Source organism: Salvelinus sp. IW2-2015, linkage group LG15 (genome assembly GCF_002910315.2).
Source record: "Salvelinus sp. IW2-2015 linkage group LG15, ASM291031v2, whole genome shotgun sequence".
NCBI classification, from domain to species: Eukaryota; Metazoa; Chordata; class Actinopteri; order Salmoniformes; family Salmonidae; genus Salvelinus; species Salvelinus sp. IW2-2015.
In genome coordinates this window covers 43,735,708-43,759,802 of record NC_036855.1, presented here as the reverse complement: position 1 = coordinate 43,759,802, position 24,095 = coordinate 43,735,708, and the positions used below count along the sequence as shown (strand labels likewise).

The window sequence follows — 24,095 nt, the reverse complement described above, 5'->3', positions numbered from 1 at the left end:
GCTGCGGACAATAAACGACCACTCTAAAATGTGCAGTTTGGTCACACGACCCAATGCTACAGATGTCTGAAGTTTTGAGGGAGGGTGCAATTGGCATGCTGACTCCACGAATGTCCACCAGACCTGTTGCCAGAGAATTTAATGTTAATTTCTCTACCATAAGCAACATTGTTTTCAAGAATTTGGCAGTACTTTCAACCGGCCTCACAACCACAGACCACGTGTAACCACGCCAGCCCAGGACTTCCACATCYAGCTTCTTCACCTACGGGATCATCTGAGACCAGCCACCCGGTCAGCTGATGAAACTGAGGAGTATTTCTGTCTGTAATAAAGCCCTTTTGTGGGGAAAAACTCATTCTGATTGGCTGGGCCTGGCTCCCCAGTGGGTGGGCCTGACTCCCAAGTGGGTGGGCCTATGCCCTCCCAGGCCCACCCATGGCTSCGCCCCTGCCCAATCATGTGAAATCTATAGATTAGGAGCAAATTMATTTATTTAAATTGGCTGATTTCCTTAAATGAACTGTAACTCAGGAAAATCGTTTAAATTGTTACATGATGCGATTATACTTTTGTTCAGTGTACATTTTGGGTCAATGGTTGTGTGGTGAAAGACRTCTACAAACAAAATGAATGCACAATGAAAGGTTTTGAATGTAAGACTGGCTGTGTTACAGGTGTTACCAGTTTGGAATTTTGAAGAGTTTTGAAAATTCACTACATACTTGTGAAAATAGTACCAAAGCAATAAAAAAAAACATTAATGGAAACAGAGACCTACCGTTTGCGTGGCATTGTGCGCAAAAGCACACTCGCAACAAAACGGTGTGGTCAAACAGTTTGGTCACATTTTGTCAGCTCATGTGGAGACCTAAATGGTACTTCAGGTCAAAAAGCCGTTGAGGAGAATAAATCCGGTTTTAAAAACTGGACCTCCTCCATCCTTGGGAGCATCTTTGTTCAAACAACAATGAATTGAGTGAGTTTAATAGTTATAGCCTATACCTTATCATTGCATCAATATAATAAAATAGAAAGGCTATGTTAGCATTGCATCAATATCCACTCAATAACAGTGTGTCCTTAGTTAACTAGTTCCTTTCCTGGAAATGTCTTCCATAGGCCTACATGTAGATCTGTAACGACGGGTGAGTGAAATGAGTGAGGAGCCAAATGCAGAGAGCGAAATGAACGGGAAACRCTTTAATGTCCTTCAAAACGTAACAGGTCCAAAACATGGGTGAATGCCCAAAACACTGGCGCTAAACAAACCCCAAACCTCGTTACAAACACTGGACAGCGAAAAYCCAAAACAAAACATGATACATCACCAAACGTAACAACCAACAAGCCCGCACAAACACCAGCGGGCAAAACGAACATAAATAACACCCATTCCAAAACCCCAACAAGGAACAGGTGAAAACAATTAGACAGAAACAAACGAAAAATAAAAAGGGATCGGTGGCAGCTAGTAGACCGGCGACGACGACCGCCGAGCGCCACCCGAACAGGAAGGGGAGCCACCTTCGGTGGTATTCGTGACAAGATCTAGTGGGCTATATGCTGCCTTTATTGTTTAGGCTACTCATCAAAAGTTGAATAAATTAACGTGTGTCCAAMTAGCATTTAATATATCAGACATTTTATTAGTACAACTGATTTCTATTACAAACAGATATTATAATGTATAGTCATTATTCACACAATATAGGAATGATATTCAAAGCACATTTGGTAGTGATTGATAATCAAGTTATAGTAACTTACTATATCTTAAAGCCCTGCAAAATTGTAATTTTACATWAAAATAATACAGAACTGTGTTGTTGAATATGTTTTGAGTCACCTGAATGACAATTGTACACTTTACTCACAGTCTGTAGTTCTATCACACAATCCAATGTAATCTGTTTTCCCAAGCATTGCAACTACTGAACTTTCTTGGCTAACAGAACAGAAATTTTCACAGCCTAAATAAACCCAACCATTTCGAGTTACAATTCTGAATAAATACTCTGTTTTGAGAAATTAGATTATCAAATATTTCTACCTCAATTTAAACTTCATTAATAATTATTATACTTACATAATCATTTAGGTATATTTTCAGTATCCATGAGAACATTGACACAACCATAGCTAAACTTCCGATCTCTAGTTGATGGCTACATTGTTATAAGTAATAATTCATATATTTCCCCACATTATTTCACTTGAATGATAAATGGAACACCTATGCAAAATTGAGCCCGTCAATACTGAAACCATAATAAATAATTCAAAAATTATTCCAGACAGATCAATTCATGTCTCTCTCTAAAACCATCAACATTTAAAACGAGCCTATTGCACAAAAACATCTTCTCGGCCCATAAAATACAGGTATAGTAACAGTTACAGGTATATATTTCACATTCTTAATTTCTCACAATTATGAGCAAAGCCCTCATGTTGATTGTTTAAAGGCCCAGTGCAGTCAAAAACGTTGTTTTCCMTTTGTTTTATATATATATATATWTTATATATATATATACACCATGTGGTTGGAATAATACTGTGAAATTGTGAAAATTAAGATAATGTCCTTTCAGTGTAAGAGCTGTTTGAAAAGATCGCCAGAAATTTCAGCCTGTTTTGGTGGGATGGAGTTTTGGCCGCAGTAAATTAATTAATAGACCAATAAGAAAGAGAGTTCCAGTTTTCCGCTCCCCACTCAGACCACTCCCAGACAGTCCTAGCTAAATTCTTGCTTGAGAAATTGCTCTAAGAAGCAATTTTTGTTTCTTTTTGTCCATTTTAAATGAAAACAATCACAGTACTGTAAGGTACTTAATTGTTACCCAGAAATGATTTGATATTGAGATAAAAACGGCTGCATTGGATCTTTAAGACAAAAGTGCTAAACAGTGTTTCAGATCTTGAGTCAGGAACATGCCAGGATACACCGAAGGATCTCTGACAGGTTTTTGCAGGAAACAAACTTTTTTACAATATGTAGTTTTTGCAATTAATCAATTTGCTATTGACAGACTAAATGTCGGTGTAAATGCAGTAAGGGAAATAGGAAAGGGTAAGAGTGAGGGATTTTATTAATCTAATCTCACATATAAAGCAAAAATACAGTGATATAGTGAAATATATTATTATATTAGGAATACAAAGTAGTATAGGTCATTAACTTATAGGGTTAATCACACAGCTACAACAGCCATCTTAGCCGATTACCAGAACGCCCCTAAGGTTGAAAGAACTTATATATATATATATATATATATATTTATATACACATATACATAATATACACACCACGATAACATAGATATCATTACAGGATATTTTGAGCCAAAGAGAGACAATCATTGTCAGTGCAGTCTAGGCTCAAAACATCCAGAAATCATGTACACGTCACAATATCCTCAATAATGTCATGATATAAAAGAGACTATGTAGAGAGACTACAGTGTTTTCAGAAAGTATTCACACCCATTGACTTTTTCCACGTTGTTATGTTACAACCTGAATATAAAATTGATTACATTGAGATGTTGTGTCACTGGACTACACAATATCCCATAATGTCAAAGCGGAATTATGTTTTTAATTTTATTTGACAAATTAATGAAAAATGATAAACAGACATTTCTTGAGTCAATAAGTATTCAACCCCTTTGTTATAGCTAACCTAAATAAGTTCAGGAGCTAAAATGTACTTAACAAGTCACATAAGTTGCATGGACTGTGTACAATAATAGTGTTTAAGACGATTTTTGAATGACTACCTAATCTCTGTACCCCACACATACAATTATCGGTAAGGTACCTCAGTCGAGCAGTGAATTTCAAACACAGATTCAACCACAAAGACCAGGGAGGTTTTCTAATGTCCCACAAAGAAGGGCACCAATTGGTAGGTGGGTTTAAAAAAAAACAGACGTAGAATATCCCTTTGAGCATGGTGAAGTTATTAATTACACTTTGGATAGTGTATCAATACACCCAGTCACTACAAAGGTACAGGCATCCTTCCAAACTCAGTTGCCAGAGAGGAGGGAAACAACTCAGGGATTTCCCCATGAGGCCAATGGTGACTTTAAAACAGTTCCAGAGTTTAATGGCTATGATAGGAGAAAACTAGATAGGAGAAAAAAAAGGATGAATCAACCACATTGTACTTACTCCACAATACTAACCTAATTGACAGAGTGAAAAGAAAGAAGTCTGTACATAATTAGAATACTCCAAAACATGCATCATGTTTGCAACAAGGCACTAAAGTAATACTGCAAAAAATATGGCAAAGCAATTAACACTTTTGGGCAAATCTACTCTATTACTGAGTACCACTCTCCATATTTTCAAGCATCGTGGTGGCTGCATCATGTTATGAGTATGCTTGTAATCGTTAAGGACTGGGGAGTTTTTCAGGATAAAATAAATAAAGGAGAAGAAGGGAGCTAAACACAGGCAAAATCCTAGAGGGAAACCTGGTTCAGTCTGCTTTCCACCAGACACTGGGAGATTAATTCACCTTTCAGCAGGACAATAACCCAAAACACAAGGCCAAATCTACACTGGAGTTGCTTATCAAGAAGACAGTGAATGTTCCTGAGTGGCCGAGTTACAGTTTTGACTTGAATCTACTTGAAAGTATATGGCAAGACCTGAAAATGGTTGTTCTAGCAATGATCAACAACCAATTTGACAGGCCTTGAAGAATTTTGAAAAGAGTAATGTGCAAATGTTGCACAATCCAGGTGTGGAATGCTCTTAGAGACGTACCCAGAAAGACTCCTAGCTGTAATCGCTGCCAAAGGTGCTTCAACAAAGTATTGACTCAGGGGTTTGAATACTTATGGAAATTAGATATGTTTGTATTTAATTTACAATATATTTGCAAAAATGTCTAAAAACATGTTTTCACTTTGTCTTTATGGGGTATTGTGTGTAGAGGGGTGAAAAAAGAAATAGTTAATCAATTTTGAATTCAGGCTGTAACACAACACAATTTGAATACTTTCTGAAGGCACTATATAGGCTATATAGAGAGACTTGATGTTGACTGATAAATTGATTTGCATTAATGACCATGTAACACTGTCAAACCGACAAATGTAGAGAGCAATTTTCTTGAATGAACAACAACATAGCCTACAGCACTAGTGGTTACCAGTCTATTTCTGTTGATGGCAACTCCTTCACCGATGTCATGCCAAAGACGTTTGGCTCAGAAACATTGTAGTATTGTTGAATGCTGAGAATAGTCTGCCACGCAATCAATGCTGTACCACTGAGAGAATGAAGTAAATGAACACATAAAAGGGGCTAAGAAAGACATCTATAGCTAAAGAAAGGGATTGCAGCTGATATGAGTGCTACAATGGACAAAGTGTGCTTAACTTGGATTTACATTTAGATATTAACATAGCTGTATGCTGCTAATTTATAAATTGACAACTTGTCCATTGTTATTGCCCCACACTACATCGTATTAGCTAAAGCTAACAAAAACCTGTCGATAAATGGAACACAGGAAAACCTTATGAAAATACAATGTCAAATACATCTAACTACAGTAGCCTACATGTCTAAGGTTTGTCTAAATAAGTGGAGGTAGTAAGACATTGACATCACAAAATACTCTTAAACATGATCTATTAAATCTATCGCTTATTGAAATCAGAAACACAGTGCATGACGATGTATTGCGAATGACATGATCAGAAAATGTATATATTTCTTGTTGTTTCACACGTAAAGTACACAACTACATGACTCTAGCAGGCAGATTATAAAAAATAAACCTAAAGCTATCATTGTGCTGGGTCAGGCCTCTGTGTGGGAAAAAACAGGTGGTTTGGCTCCATTGTGAATTGGCACAGTTTGTCAGTGGGATGTCAGCTATCCAGTTCCCGCCTGTCGTGTTTGGTGGGGAATGAGCAGAACACATGTTCTATGTGTGTAGATAGAGAACAGGATGGGCAATGGCTCAGGTGGCGTAGCAGCAATGGACCAGCTTCTGTCTCCAAACCAGGATCCTCTCTCTCATTTCAGTCCTCTCATTTCTCTCTCTCAATCTCTCACACCACCGTGCTGACAGAGGGGTCTGACAAGTTGAGCTGGCCTGTGATGTCCGTGGGATAAGGCTGCAGAGAGTATGGGAAGAACACAAAATAGAACGAATTATTTCATCTGTACTCACATCATATATATTCACGGTGCATACAACACAACAAATGTTATGTAACATAATTATGTCATCAAGTCCCCCCTCCCCCCGCAAGGCAGTGTTTGCCTGTGATTCGGAATGGTTGTTTGGACAGATCAAGCTCAGCACCGCAGGGAGCCTATGAACTGTGCATGCTGATCAATAAACAAAGCAAGGTCACAGATGTGAGACTAAGCTACAGTGTTGTTGCCAAGTAACTGGATTTTTTYCCCGCTGTATGGTATTGATTTATACAGAGATGTGTTGTCCCAACCCATTTTGCATATTTTGCCTGCAAGTGTAATATGGATTTTTAAATGAATGCTAAATTTCATACCCTGACATTTTGGAGCACAGAACACAATTTATCATCAGTGTTGGGAAGAATTTTCAGTTTGGTGTTACAAAGGGTCTATGAAATGGCCTATCCTCGGTTACCATGGAAACTGACATGATAATATCCAGGCACGGATGTTTTGTCCTGCTGAGAAATAGTTCATTTCACCACGGATTACCAATTACCATTGTATAAAAGTGATTATAATACAGTGGATGAAAGGCATGAAGCTATTTATCATTCAAAACTACCACCACCTTAAAAAAAATGTTTTATTGGGTCAAGTATTCTTGTTGTGACCAAGAAATCCATAAAGGAAATGTAAGAAGTTGACATGATATTCCACGAAAATGAGATTGTACCAAGGGTACAACGTTGTGGAACGTTAAGATAGAGATATGCTACTGTATGTAGAATAAACATGCCTTTCTGAYATGTAGAATAAGGAAACACATCAGTTTTATTCATGGCATTTCTATCTGCGACGTTCAACAACATTTGACTAATGAACATGTGTGACCTCACTGTTTCCAATGCCGTTTCAATTTTAGGTACAGCTTCACATTCCGAATCATAGCTCACAGCACCTCCTGCCAACAGACAGGCGAACAGTATGACAACAGTCTACACCAGTGTTTCCCAACCCTGGTCCTTGTATACCCCCAACAGTACACATTTTTATTTTAAACCTGGACAAGCACACCTGATTCAACTTGTCAACTAATCATCAAGCCCTCAATAAGATGAATGAGGTGTGTTTGTCCAGGGCTACAACAACAATGTGTACTGTTGGGGGTACTCCAGGACCAGGGTTGGGAAACACTGGTCTACTCCACAACAACCAAGGAGGTGGAAAGAAGCAGTGTGGCATATGGTGTGGATACCGATACTCACAATCCGTTGAAATCCATTTATAAATAAACACTGATATAAAATAATAGGATGGTTACAACAAAAATAAATGGGTAAATTCCAATAAAAGTGTAGGATTTTTTTTGTGGGTAGTTTTAGGCTACCTATTTTTATCACTATATAATAATACAAAATTAATATAAAAATAAAATTGGATTGATTGTCTACAGAGACAGGGCTCTAGAAGATTGACGAACTGCTTTGGATGGCACAACCTGGAGGCAAAAAGTAAAACAAAATAAACCGTTTTTGAAATGACTAAAATCTTCAGCTGACAATACCAATGATCAAGGGACTGGAATACCTTCCAGTCCTCTGTCTAGACTTTGTAGCCTGGTACTCCAGTCTGTTTGTGCTTCAGTCAAGTAAGTCCTCTCTGAGTTCATCCATTGTCACACCAAACATGTATGGCATCACAAAGAGTTAGCTACAGCACACCAGGCTATTATAAATCTACATTCAGCATGAATCCTGCTACAGTAACCATATATACAGTATTCATGTATCCATAAACAGTTCCAGGACTCCTGGAACGAACGTGTTGAGCTCTGGATAATCTAGTGTAGAMATGATTGTCATTAAATTACCAAGTATTCAACATAAAAACGTTTGTTTGAGATTTATCACCAGGACAATACGCAATCCACAATGACATAAATGGCATGCATATACAGTGCCTTGCAAAAGTATTCATCCCCCTTGGCATTTTTCMAWTTTTTTTGCATTACAACCTGTAATTTAAATGGATTTTTGTTTGGATTTTATGTAATGGACATACACAAAATAGTCAAAATTGGTGAAGTGAAATGAAAAGAATTACTTGTTTCAGAATATTCAAAAAAATAAAATAATTAAGTGGTGCGTGCATATGTATTCACCCCTTTGCTATGAAGCACATAAATAAGATCTGGTGCAACCAATTACCTTCAKAAGTCACATAATTAATTAAATAAAGTCCACCTGTGTGCAACCTAAATGTCACATGATCTGTCACACGATCTCAGTATATATACACCTGTTCTGAAAGGCCCCAGAGTCTGCAACACCACTAAGCAAGGGGCTCCACCAAGCAAGCGGCACCATGAAGACCAAGGAGCTCTCCAAACAGGTCAGGGACAAAGTTGTGGAGAAGTACAGATCAGGGTTGGGTTATAAAAAACTATCAGAAACTTTGAACATCCCACGAAGCACCAATAAATCCATTATTAAAAAATKTAAAGAATAGGGCACCACAATAAACCTGCCATGAGAGGGCTGCCCACCAAAACTCACAGACCAGGCAAGGAGGGCATTACTCAGAGTAACAAGAGAGGCAACAAAGAGACCACAGATAACCCTGAAGGAGCTGCAAAGCTCCACAGCGGAGATTGGAGTATCTGTCCATAGAACCACTTTAAGCCATACACTCCACAGAGCTGGGCTTTACGGAAGAGTGATGCTTGGTGTTCGCCAAAAGGCATGTGGGAGACTCCCCAAACATATGGAAGAAGGTACTCTGGTCAGATGAGACTAGAATTGAGCTTTTTGGCCATTAAGGAAAACGCTATGTCTGGAGCAAACCCAACCCCTCCCATCACCCCGAGAACACCCTCCCCACAGTGAAGCATGGTAGTGGCAGCATCATACTGTTGGGATGTTTTTCATCGGCAGGGACTGGGAAACTGGTCAGAATTGAAAGCCCAGACGTCAATCTAATTGAGAATCTGTGGTATGACTTAAAGATTGCTGTGCACAGTGCAACCCATCCAACTTGAAGGAGCTGGAGCAGTTTTGCTTTGAAGAATGTACAAAAATCCCAGTGGCTTGTTGTGCCAAGCTTATAGAGACATACCCCAAGAGACTTGCAGCTGTAATTGCTGCAAAAGGTGGCTCTACAAAGCATTGACTTTGGGGGGGTGAATAGTTATGCACGCTCAAGTTTTCWGTTTTTTTGTCTTATTTCTTGTTTGTTTCACAATAAAAAATATTTTGCATCTTCAAAGTGGTAGGCATGTTGTGTAAATCAAATGATACAAACCCGCCAAAAATCCATTTTATTTCAAGGTTGTAAGGCAACAAAATAGGAAAAATGCCAAGGGGAGTGAATATTTTCGCAAGCCACTGTAWTATATTATATCTCCTTTCATTCCCAGCAGCATTTGTTGATTGAAACACTACAAGTACATATTGTTTGGTCAAACACACTCGACAGGAGATCCCTAAAAATGTAAAGTCTGTGGAAAGAAAAGAGAATGTAAAGTCTGTTACCCGGTGTATTTAGATTTTTATTGGCCATTCTTTTTTTGAAAGGATATGACAACAACCACACAAAATGTGACACACAAAGGAAGGTGCCACACAGACCAATCAGTGAAAGGAGATAAACACACATACACAACTAAAAAGGAGAGCACAAACCAAAATGGTGTCTAGTTTAGCCACAGGAGAAAGACCAGCATAAGGACTAGCTCTTGTATCCCTTTGCATAGTAGTCATTAAAAACACACAAAAAAAAATGTATCAAAGAAAACTAAAGCCCGTAGCTTTAGACTGCCTACTCCTGCTCATATCGGTTTCCTTCTTTGGTTTAGGACAAATGTCTGGATGGTTTATCGATGACTGACTGACAGACACGTGGCCATGACTGTAACTCCATGTGTGAGGGTGACTGACAAGAGCCTGGAATGAAACGTTTTGCGAGGAGAGATGACAGAAGAGAGAGAAAAAAGGATGAGGTAAAGGAAGAGAGGAAGAGAGAGAATTACAAGGGAGGGTGTAATTTCCTTCAACTCCTTACCGTGTCTTTGGAGGACCTACGTCTCTTGATGTTGGAGGCCAGGTTGGTACTGATGGACCTAAAAGAGGTTTTCTGTTTGGAGTCAGGCTCTGCTCTATCACTTTTCCTATCCTAAAATAAATATATATGTAGAAACATTATTGGTGTTCCCTGATGAAGGAGTGTGTTTGGTCTCAGTGCCCCCCCCTCCCCCACCCACCCACACARACACACACACACACACACGACTACATTACTGTACACCAAACCTGCAGACTAACTTGCAGAGTAGTTACACTCGTCTCTATTTCAATTACCAGCTTTAATATGGTCCCGTATCTCATGTCCACTTTCTGTCTACACCCAATGCCATGTGGACATATAAAGTATCCTATAATTGGAGCCGGGTTACTATTAAGATCTGGGTATATTTCTTCTGGCTACTTTTTGAGGACTGCCTCGGATGGCATGGTACAGTARAATAAGAACCATCCATGGTTATTTTACTTCAAGACGAAAAGCAAAAGCGTGAGCAAAGWAAATGAGCTAGAACGAATGCAATAAAGACAACAATAAGGCAGAGCAAAACATTTTTAGAGGGGGGGGGGGTTACTGCTGGTTACACAATGATCAGTAAGATCGTGGAAAAAATATGGACCGACGAATCAATAAACCATGTGAAATTCAACAAGGTCCCTTTGCGTTATACCAACACTAGTATAATGGCGTTTCTCCCACGACAAAGAGAGCGGTGAAGACTAAGAGGAGCAGGGAAAGTAGATTTTGGTAGTGGGTGTGACTTCAACCAGAAAACATGCAGTGCAGGAAAACCAAAAGGGATACAGTATGTAGAATGAGTGATATGATGTCGAACCTATAGGCCAGCACTGTCCCACATGAACTTGCGTCTTCTTGGTGGCTATAATCCCCTAATAGTCCTTGACTCCTCAAAAAGCATGGACCAGGTCAATTCCACAAAACAGATAAGGGAGTCTGATTATAAATAGCTAAATACTGTATATTGCTTTGTGATTTGTTTTATATGTCTAAATCATTTGGAACATTCTTTTCACGTTTTACCCTTTGAAACACGGTATATCAGTATATTCAAGAGATTATTACATCCAGGATATCAACAACAACGGTGAAATCATTGCAGAATCCCCCTTTACAATCTCCACAATTGTGTTCATCTCCTTTTCATTGCAACCTTCTCAGACCGTTCACCATTGAATGAGGTTGCTCAACAACACCGCCTTGATCAGAGGGCTGTCTGGAATCGTTTGAAATGCTAATACAGCCCGAGAACAGACGACTAGTCATGCATTTCAAATATGGGGAGAAATATAGTTGGTCGAGAAGCATACAGTACATGTAGTGCACCTGAAATTAGGGCACGTTTTTCACTGGTGCCCGTTGTTCGTCTGCCATTATTGTTGTTTAAATATGGACATGTACACCCTTCATACGGCTTAGAGTATAAATCACACATAAATCAATAATACATCATCCAGTCAAAAGCAGGGCATCCATCTTTTAACATAATGAGAATTTGTACGGTATTCATTTGACCTTACAACAATACACAGTGGCCCAGTGGATATGTCCCAGCACAAATATTAGCCGGCCTTGCTTGTGTTTTTCACTTTCCATAGAAAACAATACCAAATACAACATCTAAAGGAGATTTATTTAGACTTGTTTACCTCACGGCTCAGTAGTCGGAAAGAACAAGACAATTTGTCAAAGCTTCAAAGAACAGTAAGTGCTCTCTCCGTTGAACTGAACAAGGAAATGCTTTTACTGTTGTCACGGCCTGATCTATTTCACTTGTCCTTGTCTATTTCACTGCCTGTCCTGACTCCGAGCCCATCTGCCTGACCTTGAGCYGTCTTGCACCTTTGCCCCTACTCTGGATTATCGACCCCTGCCTGCCTTGACCTATTGTTTGCCTGCCCCTGTTGTAACAATAAACATTGTTACTTCTACACAGTCTACACTTGGGTCTTACCTGAAACCTGATAACTGTACTATTGTAATTGGGAGCCCTATAGTAATGGCCCTATGGCTGGTAGTGTGTGGGAGTGCCCAACTCAATGTTATGGCCTCTGGCACAAGCAGGCGAAGACTTGCAGCAAAATTCACCTCATTGTTGTCCATTGAGATAGAAAATACTTCAAATGAAACTGCTTTTTTTTTTATCTTCCCCAACAGCTTGCATCAGGTTTAACAATCTGTCAACACTGAAAATCAAGTATCTTTTGGTGAGAAGTTATACACAGGCATCTAATGTTGGTGCCTCTGCTTTCAACTGGTAGTGTACCTCGAATATAGTACTCACAGATGACAAAAAGTTAAAGGACCTACAAAGCTAAGCAGCCACTAGCTTTGGTCCCATCGCGAAATGACAACAAGTTGCTTCCGGTCTGCAACTACTAGAGGAACGCACACTAACGCTTTGGACCAGAGAACATTTTCATGAAATGAGATTCACATTAGCTGGTCCCACTTGACACAATCGTCAACGTAATTAAGAAATATATAGCTCAAGTTCAACCTTGACATTTTACAACCAATTAGACCATGTTCAGAAAAMAAAAGGTTTCTCTAAACTGTTGGAGGATTTAATCAGTGGCTGGGAGCATTGCATGCTACTACAGAGTCTTATATGGCTTGTATTGTTTGGCTTGAGTTGGGTCGGTGATCACCAGTACATAGTACCGGCACCTTGAATATCGGCTTAAAAAAATATTATGATCACTGGCACCTATTTCAGATCCACTTCAAGCACTGGTTTGTACAATATGGATTATATGGTGTGTCAACCAAAGCTAGCCCGCTTAGCCTTTCAAGACACAAAAGGCCAAAGCCCTGTTACTTTCCGATCCCGCTTTACAAACAGTACATGGACATGATGTGCGTCAAGAGAGACCATTGACCAGGAGATGCTTGGCTGCCACCCGTTGTGCTATTCAGTAGCCTAGCCCTTTAGTGAGAGAGCCGGGCCCAGTGTGCATCTGGCTGACTGTACAGCAACATCAGAGCTTCCTGGTGCCCCACTGCACTCACCCGGGGTGCACTCCCCTGGTGCACCCCCCCACTGCACTCCCCCACTCTGCCCTTCACAGAGAGAGAGGGGTGGGGATGGGGGAAGGGGGTCATCGTCCCCTCCAGGCAGGGGACCGGCCGTGTCCTTGTGCGCTCAGACACACAGCAGCTGAAGATGAGGATAATGAAATCAGTCCTTTCACAGGCGCAGGGGAGTGTGCTGTACGTATGCATGTGGAGCTGCAAATATCCTCGCAGCTGTTTGTTACATTCATGTTTTGGGAGGGATTTGGAGTGCAAAAAAACATGGATCTGTCATTATAAGTCATTTCCAAATTTAGAGAAGTAGCATGCAGCTCAATTTCTATAATACTGTAGTACACCCAACTAGCTCTGTGGAAGGTTATAATGTAACTTTTTCTAATCCTGTCCACATGAATCACTCTCCAATGGCGGTTACCTGCGACAATCTCAAAATAAATGGAAAAAGGGTAGAATGATTATTGAATTGGCAAAGGCAAAGAATTTAATTAGATTTCAACAACAGACTATAAGTCTATCCCCAGTGAAGTTTATTWWTTTATTTWTTTTTACAACCGCTGACCGGATTTACTAAGATCCCCACTGGCCGCATTAGATCCAGATGTGGCTTGCGAGTTGCGAGTTTGAGACCCTACTCTACAGGCTGTCTGAAGTGCTGCCCTGTTGGGGCCTGTGTGTGAAGACGGGCAGATCATACCTGTAGGTTCTTCCTCCACACGTTGACCGCAGCGAAGGCCAGCTGCATCTGCTTCCTGCGGGCATCTTTGTGGCGCTTATACGCAATCTCAATAAAGATGAGGAAGATTCCAGCGACGATACCCCCAGCAACCAACATGAACACACCTGTTAGGAGGCAATTTGGACATGCCAACCTGTTATTTTACTGCCTGCGGTGCACAGGCCATACCAAGTCTCCAGTGGCCCCTGCATCCGCCATGGAGAACCATTTTGAACACAATAAACCTAATGACAATAATCTGTCAAACTTCTGCAGATAAAGAAATACCTTCACACCAATTTGAATACCTACACACCTGCTATAGACTAACGTTCTGGCTCAGACAAGGGGGGCTACTTCCTTACACACCAGTTTACTATTTGCATTTCCTCTCATTTCTGTATCATTATGGACTAAATTGGAGAACCGTACATACCTGCCATGTTCTCAAAAGTGAGGGTGGCTGGGGCATTGCTTCTGGAGTCACACTCCTGGTATCTCACCCAGGTTTTATCTAGTTCCTCCATGAACCCATTCTCATGAGAGCTGTTATGGGAGAAGAGCCAGATCATACTTTAGGTTAGGTCTCAAACAGTAAATACTGATACAATACATAGAGTATACTATGGGGTGGTTTCCTGGACACACATTAGGCTTAGGCTGGGACTGAAAAGCTACAGTATCTCAATGGAGACTCTCCATTGACCATGCTTTTTAGTCTAGGACCAGGCTTAATCTGTGTCCAGGAAACGACCCTTATTATAATATTGTATGGTAGCATGTTGCTTCAATAGTATCTTGTTGCTGGCCAATATTCACCTAAGAATGGACAGGGAAACGTTTTGCTTCCAAGGGCTGTCCTTCCGCATGCCTATGCCGAAGCCGGAGCGGAAGAACAGCTCTCCCGTTGTCACCAAGTCACACTTCTGTGATGCCTCAAACTCCAAGACGGCAGAGTCCCAGATGAACGCGTGCAGTTTGCTGAGGGAGGGAGGGACACGGACAACAGAGAAGAGGAGGAATGGGAACGAATGAGTGTATGAAAATGCACACTAGATAACCACATCATGTCATTATTGTCTTCCTCGCACTATTGCTCACCTGGGATAGCATAAATACTGTACATTCAGCATTATGGCCTCCCCCATTGGAATTTTCAGAGTATTAACCCCCCACCCCCATCCCCTGGAGCTGCCACAGCTGTTGCTCACTTGTCGCGCACAGCTTGGATGGCCTCAGCAGCGCTTTCGTAGTTGTGCTTCTCCATGTGGCGGTACATGGTGCTCAACTCCACTTGGCGCCGGAAGTAGATGTCCACCGAACTCTGCTTCACTGTGGCGTAGATGAACTTGTCTGATGGGTTTCGCAGCTGAGACACAGAGACACAAACAGAGGCACAGCAGTCAGTCAGTCATCCTCCATGACTGTCCTTTACATAAGCTTTCACCCATAAAATATCTGCACTCAATGAATGTTGTTGTTGCTTATTTCCCCAGAATGCCATCAGCATTTCTTATCATTTTAAATCCATCTCAATCTTTCATTGATCCTAGGTGCATGTATTTTTTATATGTGTGTCTTTGTAATCATTGATGATGCTTGTGGTGATTTAAACAATTTCCCAAGTTGGGATCAATAAAGTACTACTACTACTCTACTCTACACTCCCTATACTGCCGACTTTCAATAATAGCTTTTCACCCAAGGTCTATTTGGGCCCTCTCTAAGAGTTCCTATTACCAAGAAGACTAAAATGAAGGAGAAGACAGAGACAAAGACGATTTAGCGAAAGACCGCCATATTGTTAGCATTAGTCTTAACTCCAATGGGAATGCTAACCGCCTGTCCCTTTTTAATAGCCGGACAATGGCACACATTTCAGCAAATAAACCTGTTTCAAATAAACACCGGTCTAAATAAATTGTTTACAAGGTTAACATGAATTACCATGACTTGTTTACAAGGTTTAATGTTTGATTTGTTACAGTAAATAATTCAGTAATGACTCAATTTTTTTTTGACAATCATCCGTTTTTATCGGCAGAAAGAAACTGCTAGCCATTGGCTGCTAACAGCTGACAACTGCTAGCTAACTGGCAAGCACAAAAACAGTCAACAACTTCGGGAGTACAGACCCCAATAAATTGTCCGATCGCCCCTTAATGGTGAAAGTAAAAACTCCTGAAGATTAACAGTCAAAGAGGAGAATAATGATTATGCCAAGGAAGTTTTTTATTTGAAATAAAGGCATACTATGACAAAATAAATGTGATACAGTGTGTAAACTACACATTAGTGCAGGAAATGAAGAAATTTAGAAAAATGCTGGAGGTGAATGCTGGAATTCAACAATTAAATATGCAAATGAGCAAAACCTGTATGCATTAAGGAAATAGATGCCTGGCTCAAATAGAAGCCTGTCTCTAATAACCACCTGTTTTGTCCAGTGATTTAAGCAAATACTCTGGGTCTTCCTTTCCTGTGGCGATCCTCATGAGAGCCAGTTCCATCATAGCACTTGATGGTTTTTGCGACTGCACATGAAGAAACGTTCAAAATTCTCGAAATTTTCTGGATTGACTGACCGTCATGTCTTAAAATAATGATGGACTGTTGTTTCTCTTTGCTTATTTGAGCTGATTTTGCCATAAAATGGACTTGGTCTTTTACCAAATAGGGCTATCTTCTATATACCACCCMTACCTTTTCACAACACAACTGATTGGCTSAAACGCATTAAGGAAAGACATTCCACAAATTAACTTTTAACAATGCACACCTGTTAATTGAAATGCATTCCAGGTGACTACCTCATGAAGCTGGTTGAGAGAATGCCAAGAGTGTTTCAAAGCTGTTATCAAGGCTAGGGTGGTCACTTTGAAGAATCTCAAATATAAAATATATTTTGATTAGTTTAACACTTTTTTGGTCACTATCTGATTCCATGTGTAATTCATAGTTTTGATGTATTCACTATAATTCTACAATGTAGAAAATAGTAAAAATAAAGAAAATCCTGGAATGAGTAGGTATATATTAAATACTGTATATTATTTAGTATATGTAAAGACAAGATTAAATCAATAATAGTCTGATGGGTGACAATAGTAGCCTATCACCTGGGAATTATATATTTACCGGGAAATTTGAGGCATTATCAAGTGCTTGTTAAATTGTGAATGAGAGACTGATCAAGTGTGTACAGACTGTGCAAAARAACTAAGCAGAGCTCATGCTTTTAATGCAACTTTTTTCAAACCATCAATCAGGCAAGTGCACAGATAGGGCTCTACCTGTGCACATGCCCCTTTTCCCTTCCAGTCTCTAAAGTAACCTTTTGTTTTGGTATTTTGGTATTTTTGAAAGGTCTGTACACGGCCCTGAGTTCAATACAATACTGTAAAATTAATGATAAAAAATACGAAGATGTATGATTGCCATCCTCATGAGCTGACCACCCTCCCTCAGGCCAAGGATGTGGCATGCAATGACACCAATCCAGACCAAATGCTCAAAGCATACTTGATACAAACTAATGCCTGCTAAACATTATGGTACTTTAATTTATTTTATTTGATTACGGTACACTTATACTGAGTACACCTAACATTAGGAACACCTTCCTAGGGATGCTGGCTCATGTTGACTCCAATGCGTCCCATAATTGTGTCAAGTTGGCTGGATGTCCTTTGGGTGGTGGACCATACACACAGGAAACTGTTGAGCGTGAAAAACCCAGCAGCGTTGCAGTTCTTGACACAAACCGGTGCGCCTGGTTCTTAATGTTTTGTATACTCAGTGTATGTTGTAATTATATCTGAACAATGCATACATATTGATGCAAAAGTAGCTAAGATGGGGAGAGGTCTGTCCATAATAAAGCGCTGTTCTGCCTTCATAAGAAATGCTATCAACAAGGCAGGTCCTACAGGCCCTAGTTTTGTCACACCTGGACTACTGCCCAGTCGTGTGGTCAGGTGTAACAAAGAGGGACTTAGGAAAATTGCAATTGTCCCAGAACAGGGCAGCTCGACYKGCCCTTAAATGTATATGGAGTGCTAACATTAATAATATGCATGTCAATCTCTCCTGGCTTAAAGTAGAGGAGAGATTGACTTCATCACTACTTGTATTTGTAAGAAGTATTGACATGTTGAATGCACAGAGCTGTCTGTTTGAACTACTAGCACACAGCTCAGACACCCATGCATACCCCACAAGACATGCCACCAGAGGTCTCTTCACAGTCCCCAAGTTCAGAACAGACTATGAGAGGCGCACAGTACTAAATAGAGCCATGAGTACATGGAACTCTATTCCACTTCAAATAACTAATGCAAGCAGTAAAATCAGATTTAAAAAAMCGATAAAAATACACCTTATGGAACAGCGGGGACTGTGAAGACACACATGATAAAATACGCACTATACACACACGTACACATGTGGCCTGAGGGCACACACTTAATGTGTTGTGAAATCTGTTTTTAATTGTATAAAACTGCCTTAATGTTGCTGGACCCAAGGAAGAGCTAATCGGGGTCTACAGTGCCTTTGGAAAGCATTCAGACCCCTTGACTTTTTCAAAATTTTGTTACATTACAGCCTTATTCTAAAATATATATATTTTTTATCCTCCACAATCTACACACAATACCCCATAATGACAAAGCGAAAACAGATTTTGATTTATTTTTGCTAATTTATTATTATTTTTAAACAGAAATACCTGATTTACATAGGTATTTTCCGACCCTTTGCTATGAGACTCGAAATTAAGCTCAGGTGCATCCTGTTTCCATTGATCATCTTTTTTCTACAACTTGATTGGAGTCCACCTCTGGTAAATTCAATTGATTGGACATGATTTGGCACACACCTGTCTGTATAAGGTCCCACAACTGACAAAAACCAAGCCAGGAGGTCGAAGGAATTGTCCGTAGAGCTCCGAGACAGGATTGTGTCGAGGGACAGATCTGGGGAAAGGTACCAAAACATTTTGCTCCAGCATTGAAGGTCCCCAAGAACACAGTGGCCTCCATCATTCTTAAATGGAAGAAGTTTGGAACCACCAAGACTCTTTCTAGAGCTGGCCACTCGGCCAAACTGAGCAATTGGGGGAGAGGGGCCTTTGTCAGGGAGGTGACCAAGAACCGGATGGTAACTCTGACAGAGCTCTAGAGTTCCTCTGTGGAGATGGGAGAACCTTCCAGAAGGACATCCATCTCTGCAGCACTCCAACAATCAGGCCTTTATGGTAGAGTGGACAGACGGAAGCCACTCCTCAGTAAAAGGCACATGACAGCCCACTAGGAGTTTCCAAAAGGCACCTAAAGACTCTCAGACCATCAGAAACAAAATTCTCTTGTCTGATGAAACCAAGATTGAACTCTTTGGCCTGAAAGCCAAGCGTCACATCGGGAGGAAACCTAGCCCTATCCCTACGGTGAAGCATGGTGGTGTCAGAATCATGCTGTGGGGATGTTTTTCAGCAGCAGGGATTGGGAGACTAGTCAGGATCGAGGAAAAGATGAACGGAGCAAAGTACAGAGAGATCCTTGATGAAAAATTGTATACCCAATTTAGGTTACTGCCCCTTTAAGAGCTACAATATTTTGTACCCTATGTTGTGATTCTCATCAAATATGTTGTTCTCTTCACACACAATTCAAACCCCACAATAGAATAAACAGCTCTTAGCCTATAGATCACATTTTGCAAACAAATAATCTTGAAGTAATAACACACATATTGGAATTTCTGTGAATCCTTGATAATCCTTAATCAATATCTAAAAACAGCACATGTTTTGTTCACGAACCTACACACCTTCTCTCTTTTTTTGGCACCAATGTGAAGGGTTATGGCAGGGGAAATGGTGTGGCAGTAGTCTAGTGTGTGGTGCAGGAATAATGACAAGTGAACCTGGGGAGATTTGTGTTCACATTGCCCTAAAAAAGGCAAATGCGCCACGGAATTCAAGTGAACCGAACCCAGACCACCTCTCGAGATGGTTTCAGTTCGGTTCAATTCGGGGACTCTTTTGAGGTCACACTGCACCAAAAATTACTGCTTTCATTACCGAGTTCAAAAAAATTGACTGAAAAGGACCAAGTGTGAAATCACCCTTAGTGTGTGTGTGTGCTCACCCTGGGGTCATTGATGCCGGTGATGCGCTCCTCAGGCCGGTCCAACACTAGGAAGGCTGCCAAATTGGCTGTGTAGGATGCCACAATGATCATGGCAAATCCAGCCCACACCATACCTAAGATCCTTGCTGAAAAGCTCCGGGGTGCTCCTACAAACACAATCACAAACACAAACATAGTCACTCAGTTAACAGCAGCCAATTTCAATGTCCACTTGAATAGGTAGTCTACAAAGATCCTATTGAATTACTGTATACTGTATGTTTCTATTAATAAATTACAATATTCTATACAGTATGTAATTTCTACGAGGTAGTCTGCATCTGAAGCCTATTCCTATATACAGTAGTCCACTTGGTGCTATCTAGGGATTAGGGTACCATTTCAGACACATACATAGACTTAGGCCAGTTGATATTTACCTTCTCCTATCCCGGAGTTCAAAAGGACCCCCCAAGAGAACCACATGGCGGAGGATAAGGTGAGGGCGTCCTCTTCTTCTTCTTCACTATTCACTTTAAACCTTCCAAATGGGCTGCGGTGCACACAAGACACATGTGAGCTCAGGTCTCTTTCAAGACACCAAACCTCCAACCTATCCCACTGGATACAAACTGGTTGAATCAACGTTGTTTCCACTTAATTTCAACAACAAAAATATTTTTCCTTCTGAACACAATGTGGAAAACTGATTGGATATGCAAAAAGTAATCAACATAAATCCAATGACAAGGTTCAAATCTTTGTTGAATTCACTTTGAATTGACGGTACAGAGTCAATGTGCGGCGGCACCAATGTCGAGGTAATTGAGGTAATATGTACATGTAGGTAGAGTGGGGGGCAATGCAAATAGTCTGGGTAGTCATTTGATTATATGTTCAGGAGTCTTATGGCTTGGGGGTTGAAGCTGTTTAGAAGCCTCTTGGACCTAGACTTGGCACTCCGGTACTGCTTGCCGTTCGGTAGCAGAGAGAACAGTCTATGACTAGGGTGGCTGAAGTCTTTGACAATTTTTAGGGCCTTCCTCTGACACCGCCTGGTATAGAGGTCCTGGATGGCAGGAAGCTTGGCCCCGGTGATGTACTGGGACGTACAGTATGTACTACCCTCGGAGGCCGAGCAGTTGCCATACTAAGCAGTGGTGCAACCTGTCAGGATGCTCTCGATGGTGCAGATGTAAAACCTTTTGAGGATCTGAGGACCCATGCCAAATATTTTCAGTCTCCTGAGGAGGAATAGGTTTTGTCGTGTCCTCTTCACGACTGTGTTGATGTGCTTGGACCATGTTAGTTTGTTGGTGTGGACGCCAAGGAACTTGAAGCTCTCAACCTGCTCCATTACAGCCCCGTCAGTGAGAATGGGGGCGTGCTCGGTCCTCATTTTCCTGTTGTCCATAATCATATCCTTTGTCTTGATCACGTTGAGGGAGAGGTTGTTGTCCTGGCACCACACAGTCAAGTCTCTGACCTCCTCCCAATAGGCTGTCTCATCGTTGTCGGTGATCAGGCCTACCATTGTTGTGTCATCGGCAAACTTAATGATGGTGTTGGAGTCGTGCCTGGCCATGCAGTCATGAGGGAACAGGGAGTACAGGAGGCGACTGAGCACGCACCCCTGAGGGGCCCCCGTGTTGAGGATCAGTGTGGCGAATGTGTTCTTACCTACCCTTACCACCTGGGGTGGCCTGTCAGGAAGTCCAGGATCCAGTTGCAGAGGGAGGTGTTTAGTCCCAGGGTCCTTAGCTTAGTGATGAGCTTTGAGGGCACTATGGTGTTGAATGCTGAGCTGTAGTCAATGAATAGCATTCTCACATATGTGTTCCTTTTGTCCAGGTGGGAAAGGGCAGTGTGGAGTGCAATAGAGATTGCATCATCTGTGGATCTGTTGGGTCGGTATGCAAATTGCAGTGGGTCTAGGGTTTCTGGGATAATGGTGTTGATGTGAGCCATGACCAGCCTTTCAAAGCATTTCATGGCTACAGACGTGAGTTCTACGGGTCGGTAGTCATTTAGGCAGTTACCTTAGTGTTCTTTGGCACAGGATGGTCTGCTTGAAACATGTTGGTATTTTACAGACTCAGACAGGGAGAGGTTGAAAATGTTAGTGAAGACACTTGCCAGTTGGACCGCGCATGCTCGGAGTACATATCCTGGTTATCCGTCTGTGAATGTTGACCTGTTTAAAGCTCTTACTCACATCGGCTGCGGAGAGCGTGATCACACTGTCGGCCAGAACAGCTGATGCTCTCATGTATGTTTCAGTGTTACTTGCCTCGAAGCGAGCATAGAAGTTATTTAGCTTGTCTGGTAGGCTCATGTCACTGGGCAGCTCTCAGCTGTGCTTCCCTTTGTAGTCTGTAATAGTTTGCAAGCGCTGCCACATCCGACAAGCGTCAGAGACGTTGAGCTGACGTCTGTCCCCAGTGGGATGTCAGTGCAGTTCTTTATTTCACGTGCCTGTGTTGTGTTAAGTTTCACTTGCAACAGACATAAACAATTATTTCAGCTGTTCATTACAAATGCATGGGGAACCTGTGGCATAGGAAATGTATGGGGAATTTCCTGATCCTATGTGGCTCAATTGGTTAAGTATGGCACTTGCAACGCTAGGATCATGTGTTTGATTCCCGCTGGGTCCACCCATATGAAAATGTATGCATGACTGTAAGTAGCATTTGATAAAAGTGGCTGCTAAAAGGCCTATATTATTATTAATGTGATCAGGTTATTACTGTACACAGACATGTCGTTGTTTTACCTGAACCGGTCTAATAGGTAGAGCATCACCGCCACCACATGGACCGATAGACCCACCAGCAGCCACAGGGTGCTCTGAAAGGGCTGCATGAACGAATCCAAAGTACTGCGTGGTATTTCCTACAGTCAAACAACAGCCAGTGACTCATTCACTCTACTGTGAGTAGTACTATACTGGGTCATAGTTGTAGGAAGAAAACAATAGCTTCAATGGGTGCCTGTCTGAGCAGCAGGAGTAAGAGCAGCATACCTTTTTCACGAGGATGGTAAGCCCCTGGTACTTAAAGGGTTTTGAGAACTCGATGTACTGGGCGCGTTCGTTGTTGATCGTGAGCGGAGCCACAATCATGTCTGCCAGGCCACCCAGGAGTTCTCCCATCATTCCATTCCACTCCTTCTTGTTGCTGTTGTTTACCTGATATAGAAAGAGAGGGGCATCCACTGTACTCTACATACTTAATCGACATTTCCTAACCTGATTGATGCTTGGATCAGCCAAAAACGGTTTGATCACGAATGCGATCCTACAATTACATAAGATGTCGGACTAAATTGCACTTTAGCATTATGCACATAACCTGTACATGTACCCTTATATTATTGCAGTTAGCAAAGATTTTGCCTACTGGACAATTTTTTAAATATCCATTCATTATCTGTTGYTGTTGTTTTTCAATTGGTGATTTTGTCTAGAAAAACATTGTCCTTTCGCAGCCTACACAATATACAGACAAAATTCAATCAAATCGAATGAACTGGTCTGTCATTTGTGGGTCCCAATAAAGTCATTAAATATGAACTTTATGGAAGATAACACCCAGGAATACACATTGATTGTCATTTCATATGTGGTAGTCCATACTATACCACACATGTAGCCAGTACTGCACTGCATCTAGTGTTGCATGTTCTGCATTTCTCTGTGTGATAATAAAGATTACCTTGAACCTTGAGGATGGTATTCCATAGCACAAGGGGGTTCGGTTCTAAAGCTGCAGAACCATATGATCATCTTACTTACCCGCTCCTGTGTACCAAACTTCCCATCAGCCACCAGATGAACCTCATAGGTGAAGTTCATGGTATCCGCTAGTTTAATCAAGAGGTCAATGCAAAAGCCGTAGCAGCATTGGGGTACTATAGGCTGTCCTATAATGGACAAACGACAA

General features: G+C 41.1%; 1 protein-coding gene across 4 annotated transcripts in view; it reads right to left on the bottom strand.

Annotated features, from left to right (window-relative positions):
* Nucleotides 1–1,176: 1,176 nt before the first annotated feature.
* grin1b (glutamate receptor, ionotropic, N-methyl D-aspartate 1b) overlaps nucleotides 1,177–24,095 on the bottom strand; it is a 61,789-nt gene continuing 38,870 nt past the window's right edge. For 2 of the 4 annotated variants that reach the window (XM_024003049.2, XM_024003050.2), the window contains 10 exons: nucleotides 23,948–24,075; nucleotides 23,177–23,341; nucleotides 22,928–23,046; nucleotides 20,592–20,704; nucleotides 20,170–20,318; nucleotides 15,232–15,389; nucleotides 14,840–15,001; nucleotides 14,457–14,566; nucleotides 14,000–14,145; nucleotides 1,177–6,146 (listed from right to left, as the gene is read on the bottom strand). In XM_024003049.2, the coding sequence (XP_023858817.1) occupies nucleotides 6,081–6,146; nucleotides 14,000–14,145; nucleotides 14,457–14,566; nucleotides 14,840–15,001; nucleotides 15,232–15,389; nucleotides 20,170–20,318; nucleotides 20,592–20,704; nucleotides 22,928–23,046; nucleotides 23,177–23,341; nucleotides 23,948–24,075 (1,316 nt within the window). In that variant the 3' untranslated portion in view covers nucleotides 1,177–6,080. Of the gene's footprint in view, nucleotides 6,147–9,049; nucleotides 10,345–13,999; nucleotides 14,146–14,456; nucleotides 14,567–14,839; nucleotides 15,002–15,231; nucleotides 15,390–20,169; nucleotides 20,319–20,591; nucleotides 20,705–22,927; nucleotides 23,047–23,176; nucleotides 23,342–23,947; nucleotides 24,076–24,095 lie in introns of those variants that run through there. The other 2 variants (XM_024003051.2, XM_024003052.2) reach the window with 2 other exon arrangements.